This window comes from Solea solea, chromosome 11 (assembly GCF_958295425.1).
Source record: "Solea solea chromosome 11, fSolSol10.1, whole genome shotgun sequence".
Taxonomy (NCBI): domain Eukaryota; kingdom Metazoa; phylum Chordata; class Actinopteri; order Pleuronectiformes; family Soleidae; genus Solea; species Solea solea.
The window spans coordinates 13,320,781-13,344,884 of NC_081144.1; the positions used below are offsets into that span (position 1 = coordinate 13,320,781).

Consider the following 24,104-nt stretch of genomic DNA (forward strand, 5'->3'; position numbering starts at 1 on the left):
ACATTTTCTCTTGAAAGGCAGAGGGTTGTTGAACTATATCAGCAGCTCAGCTCAGTAGTTGTACTGCAGAACAACATAGGTGGGGGGGGGGGGGGGGGGGGGGACAGAAGCATGAGCAACCATCATATGATTTGTGGTTGCCATGGCAACTGATCCCAGCAGTCAGCCCTTGGAAAGTGAGTCACATGAGTGAATTGAAGGAGACAGGGAACATGGCATGCATACATGTTGTCAGTTGATGCAGTAGCCTGTTATACTTGTGTGTGTGTGTGGGAGGGAAGGAGGTGTGTTTTAGAAGGTGTCTTGTGATTGGAGGACAGACTGCAGGGTTAGGAGACGGTCTCCGTTTATTTCATTACATTACTGATCCGAAAGTGAAACATGGCATATAGTAAGAACAGGAGTGAGTAGAAACAATCACTGTAAAATATGACAGCTGACAGCAGTCAGTGCTTTGAAAGCCAAGCTTTGTGTTCATCAGTGGCAGAGCATCCTGTGACTCCAGCAGATATCAAACTTACGCACATTCCATCTGTAAATGTCTCTGTATCATGTCTTTGTTTGACTCACACCTTTTTTTTCCATCTCTAAGCTTGTTGTGGTGACAGAGAGAGGATGATGCTAATGAGCTGCTCTATGAAACACTTCTAAATACTGACTCACCCACTGTGTTCCACAGGATCAACTCCAGGATGTCTAAGTTGTCTGGATAATGATCCATTATAGTGGGACAAAAAGGCCATCTTTAAATAGTAATCTGCAATATTATCTTTTAGACTGCACTGAGAAAACTGTAATTCACATGTATATATCTACTCCTAAGTTTAATAAACTGAAGAATATTTCTTTTAAGGGGCCAGATTTAGTAACAGGACTAAAAACAGAAGACCACCTCTAGGCAGGCAGGATCAGATATGAAGTGTGAGAGCAATATCACACTCACTGAGTCAAGGGCAGAATAAAATGCTGGTGTCAGAGAGAAAAATGACTGTGCCACAAATTATCTTCACTACAGAAACTTCCATTAGGAACCCTTTCCCTCTCCACACACACCTCTTGTAGTCAAGTGTGGGATGACATGTCAATTATTGTGTCAACAAGAACCTCCTCGTGTAGTTAGTATCATAAATTGCACATATTATCATTATTATTATTATTAATATTATTATTATTATAGCTATTGTATTTCCGGGCTGCGGGGATGTTCACTAATCTGGACACCAAACGCAGCTCTTCCATCACGTCGTGTGATGAGTTTGAGTGAAAGCCATCAGTGTGTGATTCCTGTATTATGTCTTTGGGAACACTGCAGATGTTCTTCTGGACCAGCTGCTGACGTGCGCGCGAGCGGCTGAGTCAAACCTGCGTCAGACTCCGTCGTGACTCGCCACAGACATACAGTAGTAATGTTTTTCATTCCGTGCGCGGCTGAATTTATCCCACAACACAGCCGCAACCACGTGGCAGCGTGAGGTACGAGCGAGTCTTCGGGCAGAGCAGAGCATCGTCAAAACTCTGATGTGAGACAAACGCCTTCAAACCTGCACAGGTTAATGTTGTTATAGTGGCAGGCGTTGAGCTCCTGCGTCACACTTTACGCACAATGCGCCCCGTGTGACTGGAAGCTCAGTGATTTCGCATCTCTTTGCGCGCAGATATGTTGCACACGGAGTCAGCGCATGAATGAAGATACTGAATAAACCGCTCACTCTTTGGATTCACACTGTTTGCACGCTGAGGACGTCATAATCCGTCCTGCATACTGCACGAGGTAAGGATGGCACGCTTGTAACCATTGTAACCGCCATATATCGCGTTTAATACACGCGTATTCTGTCTGTGATTGAATAGTTTTGTATTGTTGAGAATTGGCACCTCTTTAAACACGGAATCACTTGACAGAGACGGGCGTCAGCTCTCACCTCATCACCTGACAAATGCTGCTTTATTTCGTCGCAGCGGTGTTCGCCGTGATCGTCGCCCATTAATCATCCGAGTTTGACGGTGATGGCGCGCAGCGAGTTTCCAAATTTACCAGCAACGTGACGTTTTCTGCGCGCGGCTGATCACCCGCTGATTTAAACATGAGCCGTGAGCATCCTGGCTTTGTTTTTATCAGGTGATTCATTTGACCTTCACAAGGCTTCAGAGGTTATACCCACACAGACCTGAAGCTATGGTGCGTGGGCCTGTGTGTAGCGTGTCTGCAGGACGCCTCATCGCGGCCACGCAGGTGCTCCCCTTGTGTACCTGTGCCTGTCAGTGTGTTCAGGCTGAAACCTCAGTGAGAGGGAGCACAGTTCACCATAACTGGCATCTGACCAAACCTTATCTTTCACAATTCTACACCCAGATAAGGCTTAAATGTAAAAGCTGCAGAGGAACCTGACTGTGGTGCATGTCTGATAGATACTGAAAGAGTCAACACTGAGGCTTCAGTGTATTTGCACTTGTCCTTCAGGAATCTCATGCCTGTCCATTTAAGACGGAGCAGAGGAGAGATAGGCGATGGTGATGCTGCAGGGATGGGGTTTCAATTTTGCACAAAGAGCCATTGCTTAGCAACCAGACTAGATAAAAGTGGAGCATATCTTTGTAGCAGAGAGGGAGAACCTGTGTGGGCATATAATCACCACCATTTATTTAGCAATATATAGCTCCAGGAGCACAACCTCCCAAGAGGCAAATGCACGCTTGTCACAGACATCTGTCACCACTCCTTCTTTTAAGAGAACTCGCATCTTGTCACGTATCACCCTTTTCATTAATGTGTCGTTCAACTCTTCTAATTTCCTGCCTCTAATTATCTTCAGCGTCAGGGAAAAGAAAACCACACGTGCCTACGTTTCCCTCAGATGGAGCCTGATTACTCAGTCATGATCTGTAACTGTGACTTGCACTGAATGTGAAGTCCAGCTCTAAGTCCGTCTCTCTATTGTGCCATCTGTGTCAGCACATACTGTGAAACTGTGTAAGTTGTTAATGTTCATCTGCATCAACATCCAAAAGCCTCACTGCTCATGATTAAAAAGCTAGAGAGGAGATTAACGTTGGAGGGAATGGGGCAGTGTGTTACTAACTATAGCTACATTTTCATTGTATTTTAAAATAGGGCAGACATGTCGTGTTAGAACATTCAGCAGAGCTCCTGCTTTACACTGCAGAAAAATCCACAAAAGTCAGCAAGTCATCCATTTGTGTTTGCAAACATATGCGTCGTCGTCCCACACTTGATTCAGAGTGTTCCACGATGACTCAGTATTGTGAAGTTGTAGTTCTGCTGTGGGAAAAAAGTCACTGCTGCCCTGGGATATGTGTTGATGTTGCACCCTGAGAGCTGCTGTGTGTCGTGACTGCAGGCGCTCATTGCCACTATTCAGGAATGTGATGTGCGTGCTGCTGGTGTGACCTCCAGGTTGGCTTTTTCCAGCCGACTGGCAACTGTACTTGAGAAGCAACCATGAACAAAAGCTGTTTCAATTTCCTCTGGCTGCATCTGTTGTCAGATTAGACGCCCCTGTCCCTTTTAAGTCTGGTGTCAGTCATTTTCTGCTCCAGAATTATTTAATTCATGTATAATACATGCTAATGACTTCACAGTGTTTTATATCAGTTCAAACGCGAACATTTAGAAGAGTCCTGTCTTATTCAAATGTGTTTTTACAAAAACAAGAAATTCAACCCACATGACAGTCACACTCTCATACAAGGAGCATGTGAGCAACACAAGTGAAAAAAGTCCCGCATAGGAATCTGAACTCCTGTTTAGAAGCCTTGTGACACCATGTTGACGTTTTGCTACCAGAAACTCACAGAAGTTGCCTGCAACCAAGCGTTATCCAGCTCTCAATCGCGCTATTTTCCTCTAAAAGGGAAACATAATTCACAAAATTGCCATCATGTGCTGTTGAAGAAGACGAGCAACTGATTACCTCCTCAGGAAAATGTTGTGTTGTGAATGAAGAGGGAAGCGGATCGTTTTCCATTCAAACGTCTTCTTGTAACCAGCGGAGTTGCTCACTAGTGGCTATTCAGCATATTCTTAATTCCTGGTTGCCTTCAGGAGGAAACTGTAAGACTACATCATTTTTTATATATGGTCTATGCCCTATGTCAGCTGAGATTGGCACAGCGACCCTCATGTGGAGGATAAAGCGGTAGAAGATGGATGGAGTTGAGTTGATTACGTGCCTTGCTCAGCAGCATCACTTCAGCTTTAGTTGTGGAGGAAGCCTCTCTAAGATCAAGGCCACAGCTGCATCTTCAACACAGTCAAGCACCTCGTCAGTTTCAGTGTTTTGTGCTTGCAGCTGCAACATTTCCATTGAAAACAATGAGGCTTTTACAGCATTTTTATGGTGGAGGTTAGGAAAAGTGTGTCATCGCTAACATCATCAAACAGCAGGGGTGCCGTGTGGTTCAGAAACTCCTAAAACAAACTGACCATTGTGAGACTGACAATACCGTTTGTTTGCCTGTTTTATGGTGATCATAAGGTGACGTGGAACAGGATCTGGGTGTTCATGAAGGGGGAGATCCAAGCTTTATGGACATTTTTGATGCAGTCACTTTGATTCAGTTTCCACTGAGGAGGACAAAGACATGTAGGATCATTAGTGGACATTTGCAACAAGCATGTGCTAAGTTAACTTGTGTCAGCTCATTCCCCACATTCTCTGCAAGAAAACCTGTGATTTGATACACAAACACTGGAAGCTTTCATCACAACGACTAACAGTATACAGAATAATCAACCTCCGCAGAGACTGAACCTAAATACAGAGTATACTAATAATTAGTGAAAAGTTTGCTTAGAGGCTTTTGTTTTATTGCACTGTTCTCCACTGGAGGCTGCTCACTGCTGTTTATGCTGTGCACATGACTCAACTTTAGTATAATGGGTCCTGCTGTAAAAAAGGATTGTAATTCAATCTCTGTGAGTCTCATTCGCCTTAATGAAGTGGATTACTGAAATACCTCACTTAGGGCTCTAATGTGCCACAGCTTTTCTTCCTTTACAAATGCTGTATGTAACAAGCAAACAGGAACAGCAGTGGACATTATTTGGAATTAAAATGTATTAGGTCACTGAGGACAAGTCTGACTCTTTTCTTGTGGCACTCTTAGGGGCTACAAGTACTGAAATAGTTTTCTTTATTAACTGGTTTGACTATTTTCCTCATTAATCACTGACAACATATTCAGAGCTTCATGAGTCTGTGGGCCAGCGCTCACACTGAGCTCAGCCAGAGGTGGACATAGGCTACGTTTGTATATATACATTAGTAATACCACATTTTTTCAGGGATTTAAGTCACTACACTGTGTGGTCCTAGATGCCCATGCAACATTAGGGGGGAATGGTCTCATCAGAACGTATGGCGATGTTTCTAATATGCATGCGCTGAGTGTTTACGTCATCACCCTGCACCATTTTGACCTTCCTGCCGCTTCCATACAGAGTCTCTCTGATATGTTTTCTGTTGTAGGTGGTGACTCATGCAAAAAGGAATCAATGTCCGCGTGAAAGTCAGATGCAAGACACTTGTAGTTATGAGTGTGAAAATCTGATCTGTAATGAATCTGAAATGAATTGGATTTGTACAATGTGGCCGGGAATCTGAACATAGCCATAATGTTTAGTCAGACAAACACACGTATTAATTAACCTTACTGTAGATCTGCAACTAATTGCTATTTTAATTTGTTATAATTATTTGTTCAAAATATTAGGGAATCGTTATCAGTCAGTATCAAAATCACAGGATCGGACAGATGAAAATCCAGAAATCCAAAATAGTGCATGCTTCACTATGCACAGTCTGTAAAAATGTAAATACAAAGTCATGTTTGGGCTGTTTATTTCTTTTTTTTGGGAGAGCAATATCTGTTACACCGTTTGATAATTATGTCTATGAAATGACTCGGCACAAAAATGTGTTGTTAACAGCTTCATAGTTCATAAATGGTCTAAAATGACTGTATCAGACTAATATCGGTAGTTTGTGATATCGGTATCAGACACAAAAAAAAGGTATCGTCCCATTAAATTGAGTGATCAATTCACATCTTATTTTTTTCAGTTCTCATTGACTATGCCCGTCTTGTTTGCTAAAAATGGACTTTTAACTTTAACAACATGTCTTAAACCTTTACAGTCAGTTGCCTGTTTGAGTGGCTTGTTTAAAGTTTTTACTTTTTGAAGTGTTGATATTTTTACCTGAAATGATGATTAACTATTACTTGAGATTAAACAACTTTCTTTCTCCAACAATTTCTCTTCACAGATTTAAGAAATAAGCACAACTCTCTGCCCCTGGCTCATCTGCAGCTCCTCTAAATTCACCACCCTCTTCCCTCTGAAGGAGCACCTGTGTTGCTGCCATGCCAAAGAACACCAAGGTGACCCAGCGCGAGCACAGCAATGAGCCTGTCACTGAGTCTGTGGCTGACCTGCTGTCCCTCGAGCACCCAATGGACTATAAGAGCAGTCAGATGAGCATGGGCCTGAGTCCTGGCTCGACCGCTCCAGTAAAGGCGCTGCTGCCCTCTCCAGACCCGGACGCTGAGGACGGTCGACCGGCCTGGAACAACAAGCTGGAGTACATCCTGGCACAGGTGGGCTTTTCAGTGGGCCTGGGTAATGTCTGGAGGTTCCCCTACCTGTGCCAGAAGAATGGTGGAGGTAGGTGAATGGATGTTTGTACAGTCTGAATCGCAGTAACGTGAAAGGTTCGTGTAACACACTAACACTTCGTAGGTGTTAGTGCCTGGCAATCACTTACAGAGATGTGATTTGATTGAGAATACTCTGTGGTCTCTTGACGGTTTGTACGAAATATAAAGTGTTATCTCATAAAAGTTCAATTTGCATCACATTGCTAATACATAATTTAACAAGATCAGCAGTTATTTATTGAATTAGTTGGCACTGCTTTGTCTGGAGACAGTATTAACAGTCAGTCCTGCCAGTAGAGTATATAACATGAATGTTTCACTTCAGGATAAACTGATGGTGACTCCTGCACACGCTGACTTCCATCCACAGCTCATATTTTCAGAATTGTTCCTATTTACCATCTCTTTTTTAGAAGGTGAGAGGAGTAAGTGTGTCTGTGTGTTTGTTCAAATGTTTTGTGGAAATATTGATTTCATCTTTAATATAATATCATTAGTTCTACTGGGTGGATTTTGTTAGTTTTGGGCAGCTATAGCTCTCCCAATATCCCAATATCGTCTTTTTAGGCCATAACCCCATATTGTATGATATATTTAGCCAACAAGTTGTTAAGTGTTCGTTCCTCTCTTTGATAAATTGTGTCACGTCAACCAATTTTGCCAACCACTGGCACAAATCAGAGGGGCAGTGTCTTTAACGTTCCTTAATGGACTGTGCAATCAGAAGCTACAAGATAAGAATAATGTGGTTTCACTCAGGGTTCTACTATAATGAGGGATCCTCCGCTTTAATCATTGTTGGTTTTGCTTCCAGGTTTCTCAGCCTTATCTGCCTGCTATTATGATTTACACGTACTATGATGAGGTGAATACATGGTGACTAAAACATGGAGGAAGTAGAAGAGTAAACACTTATTTTCTAGGCTTTCAGCGTTGTTGGTTTGACCTTGTGTAGGAGGGTTTGTGTGAAGAAGCTATGATTGAAATGCATGAAAACAAAGCTGAATATGTGTGTATTTGCACATTTTAATTTAGAACGTTTGCGTGTGTGTGTGTGTCCTGCTGACTCATCGCATTGTCTTGCCTGGGCTTGTCCAATTAACAAGGACAAACTGTCGATGTCTTCTTTAGGATAAATCCATATCTCTATATTGTTTTTGTATATTGCTATTTCTGTTCTATATCTATAGGTTTAGGTTCTGTTTCCATTCTTGTTTTATTTCTTACTTCATTTACATCTTATCTTATCTTGAGTTGAACAGAACAACACAACGTGTCTCATTTTTGTCCTGACATAAACAAAGTTAATTGACTGAAGACACTAAAGACACTTTGATTTGATCAGAAATGAAATGACCCCGTCCTCGCGGTAATTTTTTTGTGTGTTCCATATTTGGAAACATGCTTCTTATGTATGTATACTTACCTTTTTTGAAGGATACAATGACACATTGGCTTTGCTCAAGGCTTTAGAGCCAACAGTAAAAAAGAAATGACTTGGAATTTGCACTGAAGTGATGTGGAAAAACCTTGGGTGGGGTAATCCATATAAATACCATCCAGCTGGCTGGCTGATGAGCAATATTTGAAGTAAAAAAACAATAGAGTGAACAGTTACCACAATAGTTCTCTACTCACATTTTGTTTTCCTCTATTTTTTTGCTCAGAATAAACATCAAAGATCTGTAAAAGTAGGCACTATAACACAGTGGTTACTCTTAACAGTCCAGATAATAATACAAAAGCAAAACAAAACCCTATGTTCTTTGTTTCCTTTGTCTGCTGCTCGCTCTAATAGCCACTCAGAGCATTATCAGCATTTTTGATCATCGCAACATCACAGTCATTTGGTTTGAGTCTGGAAACCGGCTGCTCAAACCAGATGTCCGTCAGTGTGAGCCCATTCTCTCTGACTTTGGATGGTTTGGTAACCATGGTGTCCCTCTGTGTCTTGACGTAAGCGGGACTGAACATGGTCTCTCTCTCTCTCTCTCTATTGTCCCTTCTGCAGAAATAGACAGGCCTATCTGAGAAAGTGGTGAATGGAAATTAAAGATGACTTAGAGCAAAAATGAGATTATAAAAGAGAAAATAGGAAGATTAAGGGGTTAGAAGGTGACATTTGAGTGGTGGAGGAAGATGAAAGGAGGAGACCTCAAAATAGAACATGTAAGAGATGAAATTAAACAGCACCCCCTCTACTCCTATACCAGACTTTGTCCTTCCCTGTACATGGTTTACAAACACATTCAAATTTACCAAATGCCATACAGCCGTGCAGTAATCCTTCTCTCTGACCATCCTCTGTCTCAGGTGCATACTTGGTGCCATATTTTATTCTCCTCCTGCTCATTGGCATCCCCTTGTTCTTCCTGGAGTTGGCTGTGGGTCAGAGGATCAGACGTGGCAGCATCGGGGTGTGGAACTACGTCTGCCCACAGCTGGGAGGCATTGGAGTTTCCAGTCTGATGGTGAGTACCACTGTGAATTCATCTCGTCTGCATTATGAGCCAAAAACAGGATCACTGTCACTGATTTACCGCGTCAGTCATTCTGAAAGTGATTTCATCAATCAAGTGTTAAAGAGGGCAGGGACATGGTTGGCCTGGGGCAGTGAGCCGTGCGGTAGCTCGGATTTGACAGAGTGAGATTCAGCGGCTATAAATAAATACCTTCTCAGAGAGAACCTCAGCCCTGGCCGCTGAGAGCAAATGGCTCAATAATTCATGCTCTTTCTGGTCCTAAGCTGTGTACGCAGCGTCTTTGCTCTAACTCACTTTGACAAACTGTGTGTGCTGTTCCCTTTTCTTTTCCGTGTGCTGTTTGTGTATTTGTGCAACTGTTTTTAGGAGTGACACTGGCTGATGTTTTCTCTCACGTCCCTTCAGGTTTGCGGTTTTGTGGGCCTTTATTACAACGTGATTATTGGCTGGAGCATCTTCTATTTCCTCAAGTCTTTCCAGTATCCACTGCCTTGGGCTGAATGCCCCATCAGGATTAATGGAACCCAAGCCAGTGAGTCACAAAAAAACAATGCACAGCACAACAGGTAGAGATGTACAAGTGCAGATACAAATGTCATTTTATCTTTGGCAAAGCCCAGACACTGATTACAGGAAAAGGGAAATGAAGACTGCAGAGTCCTGCAGAGACAATTCTCTGTTCAGCTAAGTATCGCAGTGGATGCAGACACACAGAGCAGGGTGGCGACTATAGCTACAGAACGTGTCGTCGCATTTTAGCAGCTTGCGTTGCCTCGCTGTGGCTGTGCCGTCTACAGTGGTGGTCCTGCAGTGTAATAGAGAAGTGCTTTGGCTGTCTCCTTAGATGAGACGGGCCTGTGGTGAAACCCGTCAGGTAGAATGATTCAGGGAAATATCTAATCATGATTCTCTGACAGGTATTGTGATTATGATTTCTGATACATATATACAGTATATATGTAATTATAAGTCAGCTGCAGTTCAATATTTATTTAATATCACACATCAGCACCATGAAAACATTAAAGGACCAGTGTGTAGGATTTAGTGGCATCCAGGGCTGCAGTTGAGTATTGCAACTAACTGACTCCATCTAAGAGGAAGTAACAAAAACACAACAGTTCTTCTTCTCTGACTTCATTCTTTTCTCGGCTCGTGTAAGTTTGTTTACCTTGACAGCTTCAGATTTCATCACGTGATGTGATGTTGCTGTGACCTCCGGTGTTGTAACTCTACATGTGACACTTCTGAGGAGGAGTGCAGGAAGTGCAATTGAAACAAACTTACACTAGCCAAGAAGAGAGTCGAGAAAATAACGATTACGATTCGATTATGAAAATAATCGTTAGCTGTAGCTCCATGGGTATTACATTCTTTTTTTATAAGCGGAGAGCATATAGCAATCTAATATTGAACAAGTTCAATGCTAATTGCATTGTTTTAAATTGCAGTTTCAATCTGAAAACTGTAAGTGTTCAGCCCGGTCAGATAGTACGAGCCAGTACAATGGTTTTCAGCCTGTAGTGAAAAGACAAACAGACTCTGACGTAGTGAAGAGCATCAGCTTTCATTAGCATTCGAGGGCAGGGAGTCGACTCTTATGGTTATTAATGCAGTGACGCTGTGGAGTGTCCGATTGGATTTATTTTGGCTGGAAAATGTAGTAACCTACATATATGTATATACATATACATATACATATATAAGTATATATATATATATATATGTATATATATATATATATATATATAGAGAGAGAGAGAGAGAGAGAGATGAATAGAGAATTACTCTCTGAAAACAAAGAGATTTGGTCTAAACACATTTTTATAGATCCTGCTTTCCCTATCTTTCTTCTCTGCTGTTGTAGTTGTGGAGCCAGAGTGTGAGAAAAGCTCAGCCACCACTTATTTCTGGTACCGCCAGGCTCTCAACATCACCAGCTCAATTGACGACACTGGTGGCCTCAACTGGAAGATGACCCTGTGCCTGCTGGTGGCTTGGATCATGGTCTGCTTGGCTGCCATCAAGGGCATCCAGTCCTCTGGGAAGGTATGGGGTATCCATGACTGCACAGCAGGATTAGAGGCTGCAAACTGTAGAGATTCACACTGTGATTTTAGACCATAAATATAAAATATTTCGACAGATTGAAAATCCCGTTTTAAGAGACATCCAGCATTAATAATAGAGCAAAGGCTGGCTGAGGATGCAACAACTTTGTTTAAAGTTCATCAGAGAGAGTGAGTCGTATACTGTATTGTAACATCCAGCCCACGGATTATAGATTATACATATATAGATTACGACCCTTATGTGGAGGATCACACCGTAGAAGATGGATGGATGGATAGGTATTATTATAGGTTATATAATAGATAAACAGAGAGTAGATTTAGCAAAAACCCTACATTTTTAGTTGTATTTTATGGTTCAATAGATGCTCATAATCCTGGAGGAAGGGTTTTTGTGTCAAGGAGAGATTTCACAGATTTAGTGCCCGGCAAACACAAAACAGTTTTGGGATTTATGCCGTGTGTGGGTGTCCATGGCAACACTGTGTGATGTGTTTGACTTCATCTCTCTCCCTCTCTGTTAGGTGATGTACTTCAGCTCTCTTTTCCCGTATTTGGTGCTCTTCTGTTTCCTGGTACGAGGTTTGCTGCTGAAGGGAGCAGTGGACGGCATAGCTCACATGTTCACCCCAAAGGTGAGATCAAACGACTGTGATTCGTACTCAAAGAACAAAGCAACTCTAAAAGAGGTTTACTGCAGCAGTGTAATGGCCGTTTGGGCAAATGTAGTCTCTTCTTTTCTAATCCTGTAACTTGATTGACATCATCTGTGGAAGGTGTCTGCCTCTTGACCACCAAGGCCATTCAGATTCATTCAAAGAAAACAGCACGTCCACATTTTGTCAAGTGTTGGTTAGATACCCCCCTCTAGTGGTGAGTATGTATGATTGCACATTAAAATAGACTCATGACTTACTGTGAATTACTGTGCAGTTACTTTATGAGCTGTTTTCTCTGGTCATGCAATGAATTAATTGGAAGTTGCACTATCAAAGGAAACAGGTTAATGAGTAAGACAGATTTATGGATTTATAGCTCTTACATTACACTATGATTAAGTCTCCGCCTCAGTCGTCCTCAGAGATAAACCAAGTATCATCTGTAGAAGTTTGACTTTTTTTGAATTTTTTTTTTTTCAAGTTGTTTTGTTATATTTCATGTCCCCAAAGATGTCCACCCTATCACAGGAAGAAAAACAAACAGAAATCTTAATGAATAGGTGAAACTGATCTTCCTCTAAGGTTATATTCAATACCCTAAGTCAAGTGTTTAAAGGCGACATAGAATGCTTGTATCACACATATATGTTAGTTATGGAGGTCTACTTACATATATTAACTTGTTTTCATGATTAAAAACCTCCTAATCGCTGCAAACGAGCCGATCAAAATATCTCCTCGCTGACGCTCTCGTCAGCCGCGCTGTTTTAGACCAAACAGTTGCTGTGATTGGCCAGCCAACGAGGGCTTTCCTACTGTCCTGTGATTGGCCAGGTACCTGGAAGTGACGTAATAGATAGGCCAGCGCTCAGATACACAGCTCCCCCTCTGGCACGGTGGATGCTCTGCATCTCAGCAGCTACAACGAGACTAGTTCTTCTTCTTCTTCTGCGGTTGAATGTACGCAACCGGATGTGCCCGGACTAGTGCCCGCACCGGGAGGCGCTACGGTGGTGAGGATTTCTGATGACAACATCAAATTAAGGAAGTGTCGATCCGCTTCGCAGAGCCCAGGAAAACAATACAACACTATTTTCTCAGCAGTGGCTGAACTGTTTGTTCTGAAACTTTAGGGTTTCATAAACGAGGTAATGACGCAGATACACACAAAAACGCAGCGTTAATTGGAGCTTCCGGTCTATGTCACCTTCAAGGACGCAGATGTAAACTGTTTATGAAATACTGTAATAAATCAACTTGAGGGGGATTTTAAGACGATAAATGACAGTACATATGATCCACTACTATAAGTTTATGTCTCTCTCTCTCCCTCTCTCTTCTTTAGCTGGAAAAGATGTTGGAGCCACAGGTGTGGAGAGAAGCAGCTACACAGGTCTTCTTTGCGCTCGGTCTGGGCTTTGGCGGCGTCATCGCTTTCTCCAGCTACAACAAGCGAGACAACAACTGCCATTTTGATGCAATACTGGTCTCCGTCATCAACTTTATTACCTCCATCCTGGCCACTCTAGTAGTGTTTGCTGTTCTCGGCTTCAAGGCGAATCTAATGAATGAGAAGTGTGTTGTAGAGTGAGTATTTTTTGACCAGCCTTGTCTTACTCACTCACTCATTCCCGCCCTATAATCTCCTCGCTCACTAACACCTTCATCTTCTCCACACCTCTAACTCTCCATGTGCAGGAATGCTGAGAAGATCCTGGGCTACGTAAACACTGGTGTGCTGAGCAAAGAGCTCATCCCTCGTCACATCAACTTCTCCCATCTCTCTGCCCAGGACTACGAAGAGATGTACGGCGTCATTAAGACAGTGAAGGAGGACAGCTTTGACCAGCTGGGCCTGGACGCCTGTCTGCTGGAGGACGAACTCAACAAGGTCAGCAGGAAAGACTTTAAAGGCCTGAGATGAAAATGTGAATGTGTACCAGCATAGTTAGAAATGGGAGAATAACGGTCGAGATGTCGCGAAATATTTGTTTATTTATTAGAAATGACAGATAAGGTGGAGATAAAGAACCACCAGGCCGGTATTTTCCACCAAGGTCAGGGCGCCTGTTTCCACACAGCCACTCAGTCGCGTGTTAATGAACATGAACGTGTAAACATGTAATCAAGAGGTGGATATTGTGTTGTTTTTCTCAATATGGAAATGTAATCAAACTTTAATTTGTATTGACCTTTGAAAATATGTTTAATCATGTTTAACAGCATGTTGCCTATCGCTTCTGGGAAGGCTCCGTTTTTATCAGTAAATTACTATGCAGCTGACAACCAACCCCCTGTCACATGATGCATCACCTTATTTGTGACATTTTCACTCAGGAACTATCTCAACAAATGGAAACAGTTCGACTCAGCTACTTAATTACTCTTAACATTGTGATTATAAATAACATTTGAAGAACTGATCTAGAAAGGTGGAGGCTGGGGGCAAGAAATGAGTGAGGGGGGTTGGGTGTTATTTAAATGGACGACTGCCTTGGTGAGAGAGTGGCTATGATTGTAGCGTGACTAATAGATTGTGGTCAGCTGGCTGTCAACTGATTACAGCTGAGGCGTATGACTACTGTCCTGCATGAACTAACATGTTTGTTGTTCCAGTTTGGAATGATTCATTTGTTCATAGCTTTATTAGTTGTACCTTTTCTTTCTTTTTGCCTATTCTATTAGTGTTTTGAGGCCACTGTTCACCACTGTAAACCCTCTTTGTCATCATCTGTCCATGATCCAGGCTGTTCAGGGAACTGGTCTTGCATTCATTGCTTTCACTGAGGCCATGACACATTTCCCTGGTAGTCCCTTCTGGTCCGTCATGTTCTTCTTCATGCTAATTAACTTGGGGTTGGGAAGCATGATTGGCACCATGACCGGCATCACTACACCCATACTGGATGCTTTCAAGATCCGCAAGGAGATCCTGTGTGGTGAGTCTTGATTCTGGTTCCTCAAATCAAAATGAGATCACTTGATACAATTCTCTGACTCTGATTGTTTCTTCTACTTCTCTCCCCCAGTGTTCTGCTGTGTCATAGCCTTCCTGATGGGTCTGCTGTTTGTGCAGCGGTCAGGGAATTACTTTGTCACCATGTTTGACGACTATTCTGCTGGTTTGCCTCTCATAATGGTGGTGATCCTGGAGAACATCTCTGTAGCCTGGATCTACGGCACTAAGAGGTACAACAGACTGATTTCTCGACAGAAGTGTGCCTAATTTAATATCTGTTGTAGATACTGGGTCCTTCAAAGTGGTATTTGGGTTTTGGTGTAAAAATTGTATGAAAAAAAAGACATATTCTGATTGAATCGTCTGTCCTACATTAGTTCCTTCTTCCGTGTCTTCACAGGTTCATGCAGGACTTGGAAGACATGCTTGGTTTCAGGCCATACTCCTTTTATTACTACATGTGGCGGTACGTCTCTCCGGCTGTCTTGGTGGTGCTCATTGCCGCCACTGTCCTCGAAATGGTGATCAGCCCTGCGGGATACAACGCGTGGGTGGAGTCCGAGGTCAGTGTGGTTACTCCTCACTTTTAGTGCTTTCACACTGACAACGCTCTGGCACGGTTCAGGTTCTCCCTCCAAATTTTAAACCGAGGTTTGTCAATGTAAGCTGTAGACAAGCGGAAGAAGGTACGACAATGTACCAGTGAAAATGGCAAAGGAAACAAATGCAGTGATCTCCGGAAGAGACTAAATGTTTGGTGGTATTTTTGTGTTTCATTTTCTGAATTCATAGAAGAAACGCTTGTTTCCACACAATTGTTCTACTTAACTAGCACCAAGGTTCTGAATGGAACTAGAACCCAACCATGCCAGTGCTTGCCAAAGTGAAATCACAATGTGTGGCTCTTTTTCCATTTCTTTCTACATGTTTCATACCTCTGTGTCTTTTTCTCTATCCTCTGTATCTTACTAGGGCTCAGAGCATTTCCACAATTACCCTCCCTGGGCTTTAGCCCTGGCCTATACCCTCATTGTTGTGGCCTTGCTGCCTTTACCCCTTGTCTTCATCGTTCGCCACTTCAACCTGATCTCAGACGGCTCCAACAAGCTGTCTGTCTCTTACCGTAAAGGCATGATGAAGGACATCTCCAACCTGGAGGAGCAGGATGAGCAGCGCTTCATCCTCAGCAAGAACCCCAGCGAGACTCCCTCGCCAATGCCTGCCCACCGTGCCTACCTGGGCCCTGGTGGCACTCAGGAGATGACCAACACCAACTACGGCACCAGCACCAAGACGGGTTACCAGAACATCGGCTCTCCCGAATCTGAGCTATGATTCACTGGTCTCGTAGATCATTCCGTCCATTAAACCCAGAGATAGAGCTAGAGAGGAAGACAGGGAGGAACAGATTCACTGCCAGTTGTTGCAGTGTTCATCACATCTTAACCCCACAGCCACATCTCTACCCCCTTCTCTGCCTCATCGCTCCCTGCCTATGGTTCTTCCCCATCGTAGGATCCATGCTGCTAATAGCCCATCACTCCGGCTGAGATGAAGGGATCATGGGAATGTGAGTCCCTCTTGGTCTTATAAGCTTTTTCATCTGTCAAGGTATTCCAGTGGCAGAGAGAGGGGCAGAGGGGGGGGGCAGGGTGAAGGTTATAAATTCGCCGGCGTGTGCTTAGATACAGACTTTGTGTTGTAATAAGCTCTGGCTGAGGTTAAGGTGTGTGCAACACCAACATGCTTAATGTTGTGCTGAGATGTAATCTGGTGTGTTGACTGTTTAGAGAAGGTCATTTCTGAATGTCCCTTGCTCTGGGTGATGATCATTCTTCTCTGGTTCACTTGTAGAGGGTTGTGTTTTGTGTTTGTGGGGACAGGATGGAAGGAGACACTCATCTTGCCCTAATCTGCATCACTGTATGAAACCATTCCTCATCTACAGTATATGACAAAATGATTACAAATGCATCCGTTACAGTGTGTAATTAGTGATTCTGATAGTGTACACAGTTTTACGATCACATTATATCTTCACGTTGATTGTGCCTATCATGCATCAGCAATAATAACTAGTCAGAGAAGAGTCTTAATAAAGCTGTGGTTCTCCTTCTATCCACCCCCCCCCCCCCCCCACCCCCCCCTAATGTAGAATACTATACATGTGTGTTGTGCAGTAGTCTGGAATGTCACCGTAAATCATTTATATACACCACAGTAGTGTAATAGGTGGAACAAACTTTTCATTTTTTTCATTTTCGTGAACACTGAAGCACAGACACCCCTCGTAGTTAGAGCATCTCTGAGCCTTAACACCTTTTTTTGTTTTCCCCTTCAAACAATCTTCTCTGTAGTGTTGGTATCAGCACACGCCGTCTCTGTGCTGGTCCAGTCGCAGCTGGCATAGACAAAGCCATTCTATTCTTTTTAATCAGTTATTTTAATTAAGCGACTCTATTTTAATCACTGCCTTCGTAGAGATAAGCAGACTGGCTGCTTCATGTTTGTTCTCCTCTGTACTGGCGAGGCAGGCAGAGAAGGAATCAGTATAATGCGAGTCGTGTCTTTGTGTACAGACAGACAGACGGTGCATGTACAAGTGGACGTGCATTAGTGTGTTGTCATCCACATCTGAATGAGAGCTCCCCGTGACCCGGCCTGTTTAAAAATAGAGCTGTGTTACCCAGGGGATGCCGTGGCAACGCACCATAGATACAGGTCCTCTTCTGATGTGGTGGAGAGAGAGAGGAGACCACCTTGCTTTGTCTGCACCACCTGCACAGCTGTTTGTCCAGAAATACAGAGAGAGATTAAACATTGTAGTGTCGACGTGTGACCACAGTAAGTCTCCAGTGTTACAGTGTTAATAATAATAATGGGTTAATAATCATACCTCATACCAGGGAGGTTGAAGTCTATGTTTTATTGTTTTACGTTTTCTGAAATTGTGACCACTATAGACATCGTTTCTTCTATTTGTGAGAACTAAAATAGAACCTCTTTATTTTTAAACGTGTAGTATTGTATGACGATATGTGTTTAAGGGTATAATGTGGAACTGTAAAATGATAAAAATGTTGCCTCTACTGGCCAGCAGGGGGAGCCAATGACACACACACACTCTTGTGGCCCCTCCCTGAGACAATACTTGAGACTGAACAGATGTAGTGTGAAGCTCACTCTCATTGTTTTGGTGCCTGAACAGCGTCTCTGTTGTCAGTGTTTGCGTTATGCTTTCCTCGCGTTGTTATCTTGGTTAGGTTTTATTTTATATTTTCTTGCATTTGAGTTCAGAACAATGTCTTGTCTCCTTCACTTGAGCACTTTAAGTAGATAAAGACCCTGGGGTTGATTGTTATAAGCACATACGTTTGACAAAATGCTGTGTAGAGTTGAAACCGTAATCACAAGAATGCTTTGACGGAAATGATGAGCAATATTTATGCACATAAAGTATATACAGTACACTCTGTACTGTATATATATTAATATATATATATATAACACTTTCTAATGTAAAGACATTAGCATTCCAACAGGCAAGCACATGTTTTATGATAATATTTATACTTGCTCACTTTAGTGTAAGAGTCCTAAAACTGTAGAGCTAAAGGGAATTCAGCCACTATTCATTTTATTATTTATACCTTTGCTTTTTTTTGCTTTTTTCTTACTGTGACGTCACCTTGTCTGTTGTGACGACTTCCAGTCGTTTTTAAAAGCATGTCTATATTGATGCTTCCATGCCACTGATTTGCACTGTCCCTGGTTTATTTGCATATTTATTAAGGAAAATAGTAAATTGAAATAGATCACATGTGTGGCTGAGGTAGAAGCCCATTACGGGCTTGTGAAAGACAATGGAAAGTAAAATGTCAAAAAAATACATAACTGTACAAGAGAAAAAACACATGAACTATAACTCAAATACAAAACAAATTCACCAAACACTACAAAAATCGAAATTATATAATGGAATCTTTAGTCATCAGAACATGACAAAGCATGATATGAGTGATGACCCGTGTCTGTGAAGTGTAACAGGTGTTCATGTTGCCTCAAACATGCTCAGGTTTCAGGTTCAATTATGTTATGACATGACTCATCCTCAGTCATTTAAAGATAGAATCCCCAATGGACTCTTCATCAAACATAATGTTACATCTATTCCCCCCTGTTTTTCATGGATCAGATGATCGAGCAGACAGTCTTCACCTGTAAAAGAAAAAGAGGAGAAAAAGTCAAAAGTTTGACATAATACAGACATACAGTCTTTTGTGATGATATAACACACGTTTTGTATTATTTTGCTGCTAGTGATTCCAGCTGAGGGCGCTCACCTCTGCAGAAACGGCACAATTAGGGAAGCACAGGAACGTGAGCACAAGGGAGTTTCATGGAGAAGTAGAAGTGAATTCTCTCCAGACAGGAAACTACAAAATACAGAGTAAAACATGTGTAGATCATGTTAGTTAAGGAAAAGCACTGCCATCGTCACAGAAAGTGTCTTGGCTTGTAACTACAGATGTGTGTACATGATGCAAAGTTAAATACAGGATCTTACACATTAAGAGAGCACAATCACGACACCAGTTCCATTTTACTTTGGGAATGGTATAGCTTTCAGGACAATTCATATCTTGTATATGATGTTTTACATATGAAATCCCCCCGAAAAACACTTTCATGCACTATTAAACTTAATAGTAGTACTAATAATACCTAAAATGATGATATTATGATACATTACTATTACTACTATTGAAACCAAGGACTCCAACTCCAGGGTCTTTCTGTCTTGTTCATGTGTCAGCTGTTGCGTTAGATTCCACAGAGCTTAACTGAGTTACTGGTAAATTATCCTGAGATTATCTCAACAAACGTAAAGTAATAGTGTATTTATTTAACTGTGCAAATAGTCTGTGTGTGACCAAACCATAGTTATATTTATAGTATTTAAGACGGTGTATTTACTCTGTACATATTGATGTACATTCTGATAAATTCACTGAGTATCTATAGTAAGAGTGACAGGATGTATTCTTGAGCTGTAAATAATCCTTGTATATTTGGAGATATTTTTGATTTTTGTACTGTAGGTAATGTTGTTTCAGTGTCTGTTGGTTTGTGGTGTTGGTGTGTGATTGTTCTCAGTAAAAATGGACGAGTGTGTGCGTGCGTATTTGTATGTGTGTGTGTGTTTAAAAGTGTATGTAGGTTTTTGATGTTTAAATGTGTGTTTTCTCTCCTCTGTCAGTGTTGTGTGCTGCTGATCTAATCTAGTAGCTAAGACCATGTCGGTGCAGTGAACTGCGACCTCTAATGTGAGCAGTCTCTTCTCTGTGTTTCTCACTGGAACTGCGGCGGTTTCCAGCACAAACCTGGCAACACAATCAAGAAGAAATGTGTTTTTTGCGATAACAGCGCAACAACAGCAACAGAAATCTTTATTTTTTGGTTGAAGAGAGTGAAGAACTGTACAAACATGATGGGTGAAGCAAACAGGAAACTAAAATAAACCACTTTTATGAAACAGAAAAATGCTTTGTGTGTCATTTATTCTGAATGCAGGTGTGACGTGGTAAACAGTGTATGATAAAGTTGTGATATAATACGTAATATTTATTCTTATGTAGTTCATCCTCCTCTTTTTTTCTGTAAATAATGACTGTAAATTTCTATTTTAAGTTTGGATATGGTATGTTATATAAGTAAGATAAGTAAGATGGTTGATTGTTTATAACAACGATTAATGGACAAAGGTGAGATTAAATAAGTTAATAGTATTATCAATTCACCTTTGTCAACGCGGCTCATATTTTATAAAAGTGATGCCAGATGGTACGGTTTGATATCATGGTAGCACGTCAGTGGTCACAATGGTGTGAGAAGATTCTTGAATCCATTTGCAAACACATGGCATCTGGTGTCTCTGTGTACGCGAGCTCGAGACATGGTGGATATGAGTATTCCAGTCAGTTCTGCTGAGTGCTGGATTTAATAAAATGATGTTTCACTCCCACGGGCCATATTGGAGTCTTCAAAGTAATGTTGCTCTAATTGGACCTCATGCACTTAAAGTTCTCATAAAACAGGAACTGATGATGCTGCTGTGGTTAGTTTTGGCCGCACAGAGTGTGTGCTTGAATATCGAGCGATTTGTCTTCCACGTTGTGTCACACTTCCTTTCTTCAGTGGAATCAGCTGTGCACTGTGAACTACATCTAACTATTCAGCATTCTGTAAACAAATTGTATCGCACATCAGATACAAGCAGACTGTGGTGACTCAATGTATTTGTTTTTATGGGAATCCCACCTGCAGCGTCCTTTAAAGATGATTATCTAAAAACAGAACTTCCCATTTTCCCACTGCCCAGCTACCTGATCCAGGAAGGGGACACTTTTCAAACTTGGAGGTGCATTTACCTGGCAGGTGGAGATTGTGTGGGTGGATAACTATCAGTCATACACTCACATGGCTCTCTCAGCTGCTGTTGGCTTCTACAAAGCCTGTTCTCTTCAGATAACTGACACGGCAGCCACGACAACTCATTACTATTTGAAAAGCTTGTCTCACAACAAACAATGTTCGGTTTAACAGTATTGTCACTGAAGGGGTCATCATGAATGTGATGGAAATGATCATGCTTAGCAAAACAGGAAGACTTGGTTCTGGTGGAGCAGAGATCACATGATCTTTCAGTAGTGACAAAACTATGTGACTTTTTTGTCACATTGTGGACGACATACTAACCTATGACTTTTTTGTCACATTTAGGACGACATACTAAACTATTACTTTTTTGTCACATTTTGGACGACATACTAAACTATGACTTTTTTGTCACATTTTGGACGACATACTAACCTATGACTTTTTTGTCACATTTTGGACGACATACTAACCTATGACTTTTTTTGTCACATTTTGGACGACATACTAAACTATGACTTTTTTGTCACATTTTGGACGACATACTAAACTATGACTTTTTTGTCACATATTAGACGACATACTAAACTATGACTTTTTTGTCACATTTTGGACGACATACTAACCTATGACTTATTTGTCACATTTTGGACGACATACTAACCTATGACTTTTTTGTCACATTTTGGACGACATACTAACCTATGACTTTTTTGTCACATTTTGGACGACATACTAAATTATGACTTTTTTGTCACATTTTGGACGACATACTAAACTATGACTTTTTTGTCACATTTTGGACGACATACTAAACTATGACTTTTTTGTCACATTTTGGACGACATACTAACCTATGACTTTTTTGTCACATATTAGACGACATACTATACTATGACTTTTTTGTCACATTTTGGACGACATACTAACCTATGACTTTTTTGTCACATATTAGACAACATACTATACTATGACTTTTTTGTCACATTTTGGATGACATACTAACCTATGACTTTTTTGTCACATATTAGACGACATACTATACTATGACTTTTTTGTCACATTTTGGACGACATACTAACCTATGACTTTTTTGTCACATATTAGACAACATACTATACTATGACTTTTTTATCACATTTAGGACGACATACTAAACTATAACTTTTTTGTCACATTTTGGACGACATACTAAACTATGACTTTTTTGTCACATTTTGGACGACATACTAAACTATGACTTTTTTGTCACATTTTGGACGACATAATAACCTATGACTTTTTTGTCACATTTTGGACGACATACTAACCTATGACTTTTTTGTCACATTTTGGACGACATACTTAACTATGACTTTTTTGTCACATTTTGGACGACATACTAAACTATGACTTTTTTGTCACATTTTGGACGACATACGAAACTATGACTTTTTTGTCACTTATTAGACGACACACTATACTATGACTTTTATGTCACATTTTGGACGACATACTAAACTATGACTTTTTTGTCAAATTTTGGATCACATACTAACCTATGACTTTTTGTCACATTTTGGACGACATACTAACCTATGACTTTTTTGTCAAATTTTGGATCACATACTAACCTATGACTTTTTTGTCAAATTTTGGACAACATACTAACCTATGACTTTTTTGTCACATTTTGGACGACATACTAACCTATGACTTTTTTGTCAAATTTTGGATCACATACTAACTTATGACTTTTTTGTCAAATTTTGGACAACATACTAACCTATGACTTTTTTGTCACATTTTGGACGACATACTAACCTATGACTTTTTTGTCACATTTTGGATCACATACTATGACTTTTTTTGTCACATTTTAGACGACATACTAATCTATGACATTTTGTCACATTTTGGACGACATACTAACCTATGACTTTATTGTCACATTTTGGACGACATACTAAACTATGACTTTTTTGTCAAATTTTGGATCACATACTAACCTATGACTTTTTTGTCACAATTTGGACGACATACTAACCTATGACTTTTTTGTCACATTTTGGACGACATACTAACCTATGACTTTTTTGTCAAATTTTGGACGACATACTAACCTATGACTTTTTTTTCACGATTTGGTCGACATACTAACCTATGACTTTTTTTTCACATTTTGGACAACATACTAACCTATGACTTTTTTTTCACATTTTGGATGACAAACTAAAGTATGACATTTTCATCACATTTTGGACGACATACTAACCTATGACTTTTTTGTCACAATTTGGACGACATACTAACCTATGACCTTTTTGTCACATTTTGGACGACATACTAGCCTATGACATTTTTGTCAAATTTTGGACCACATACTAACCTATGACTTTTTTGTCAAATTTTGGACCACATACTAACCTATGACTTTTTTGTCACATTTTGGACGACATACTAAGCTATGATTTTTTTGTCACATTTTGGACGACATACTAACCTATGACTATTTTTCACAATTTGGACGACATACTAACCTATGACTTTTTTTTCACATTTTGGACGACATACTAACCTATGACTTTTTTTTCACATTTTGGATGACATACTAAAGTATGACATTTTCATCACATTTTGGACGACATACTGAAGTATGACATTTTCATCACATTTTGGACGACATACTAACCTATGACTTTTTTGTAACATATTAGACGACATACTATATTATGACTTTTTTGTCACATTTTGGACGACTATGACTCTTTTGTCACATATTAGACGACATACTATACTATGACTTTTTGGTCACATTTTGGACGACATACTAAAC

At 40.9% G+C, this 24,104-nt stretch overlaps 1 protein-coding gene across 2 annotated transcripts; it reads left to right on the plus strand.

Moving 5' to 3' along the window:
• Positions 1 to 1,377: 1,377 nt before the first annotated feature.
• slc6a17 (solute carrier family 6 member 17) lies at positions 1,378 to 16,983 on the plus strand. 2 transcript variants are annotated; one of them, XM_058643266.1, is made up of 13 exons: positions 1,378 to 1,549; positions 1,656 to 1,771; positions 6,288 to 6,685; positions 8,992 to 9,149; positions 9,567 to 9,693; positions 11,029 to 11,210; positions 11,758 to 11,868; positions 13,238 to 13,479; positions 13,591 to 13,783; positions 14,639 to 14,831; positions 14,922 to 15,081; positions 15,252 to 15,414; positions 15,824 to 16,983. In XM_058643266.1, exons 3-13 carry the CDS (start codon positions 6,385 to 6,387, stop codon positions 16,184 to 16,186), a joined length of 2,193 nt encoding a protein of 730 aa, XP_058499249.1. In that variant the 5' UTR covers positions 1,378 to 1,549; positions 1,656 to 1,771; positions 6,288 to 6,384; the 3' UTR covers positions 16,187 to 16,983. The 2 variants fall into 2 exon arrangements, with proteins under 2 accessions (XP_058499249.1, XP_058499248.1); XM_058643265.1 differs by having other exon boundaries at positions 1,378 to 1,771.
• Positions 16,984 to 24,104: the final 7,121 nt, after the last annotated feature.

What these genes read in the sequence shown, in the direction of transcription:
- slc6a17 (XM_058643265.1), top strand. Translation starts at nt 6,385, where the DNA reads ATGCCAAAGAACACCAAGGTGACCCAGCGCGAGCACAGCAATGAGCCT. An exon ending in GTGCCAGAAGAATGGTGGAG is followed by an intron (nt 6,686 to 8,991) that starts GTAGGTGAATGG and finishes CCTCTGTCTCAG; the next exon opens with GTGCATACTTGGTGCCATAT. An exon ending in TGGATCTACGGCACTAAGAG is followed by an intron (nt 15,082 to 15,251) that starts GTACAACAGACT and finishes GTGTCTTCACAG; the next exon opens with GTTCATGCAGGACTTGGAAG.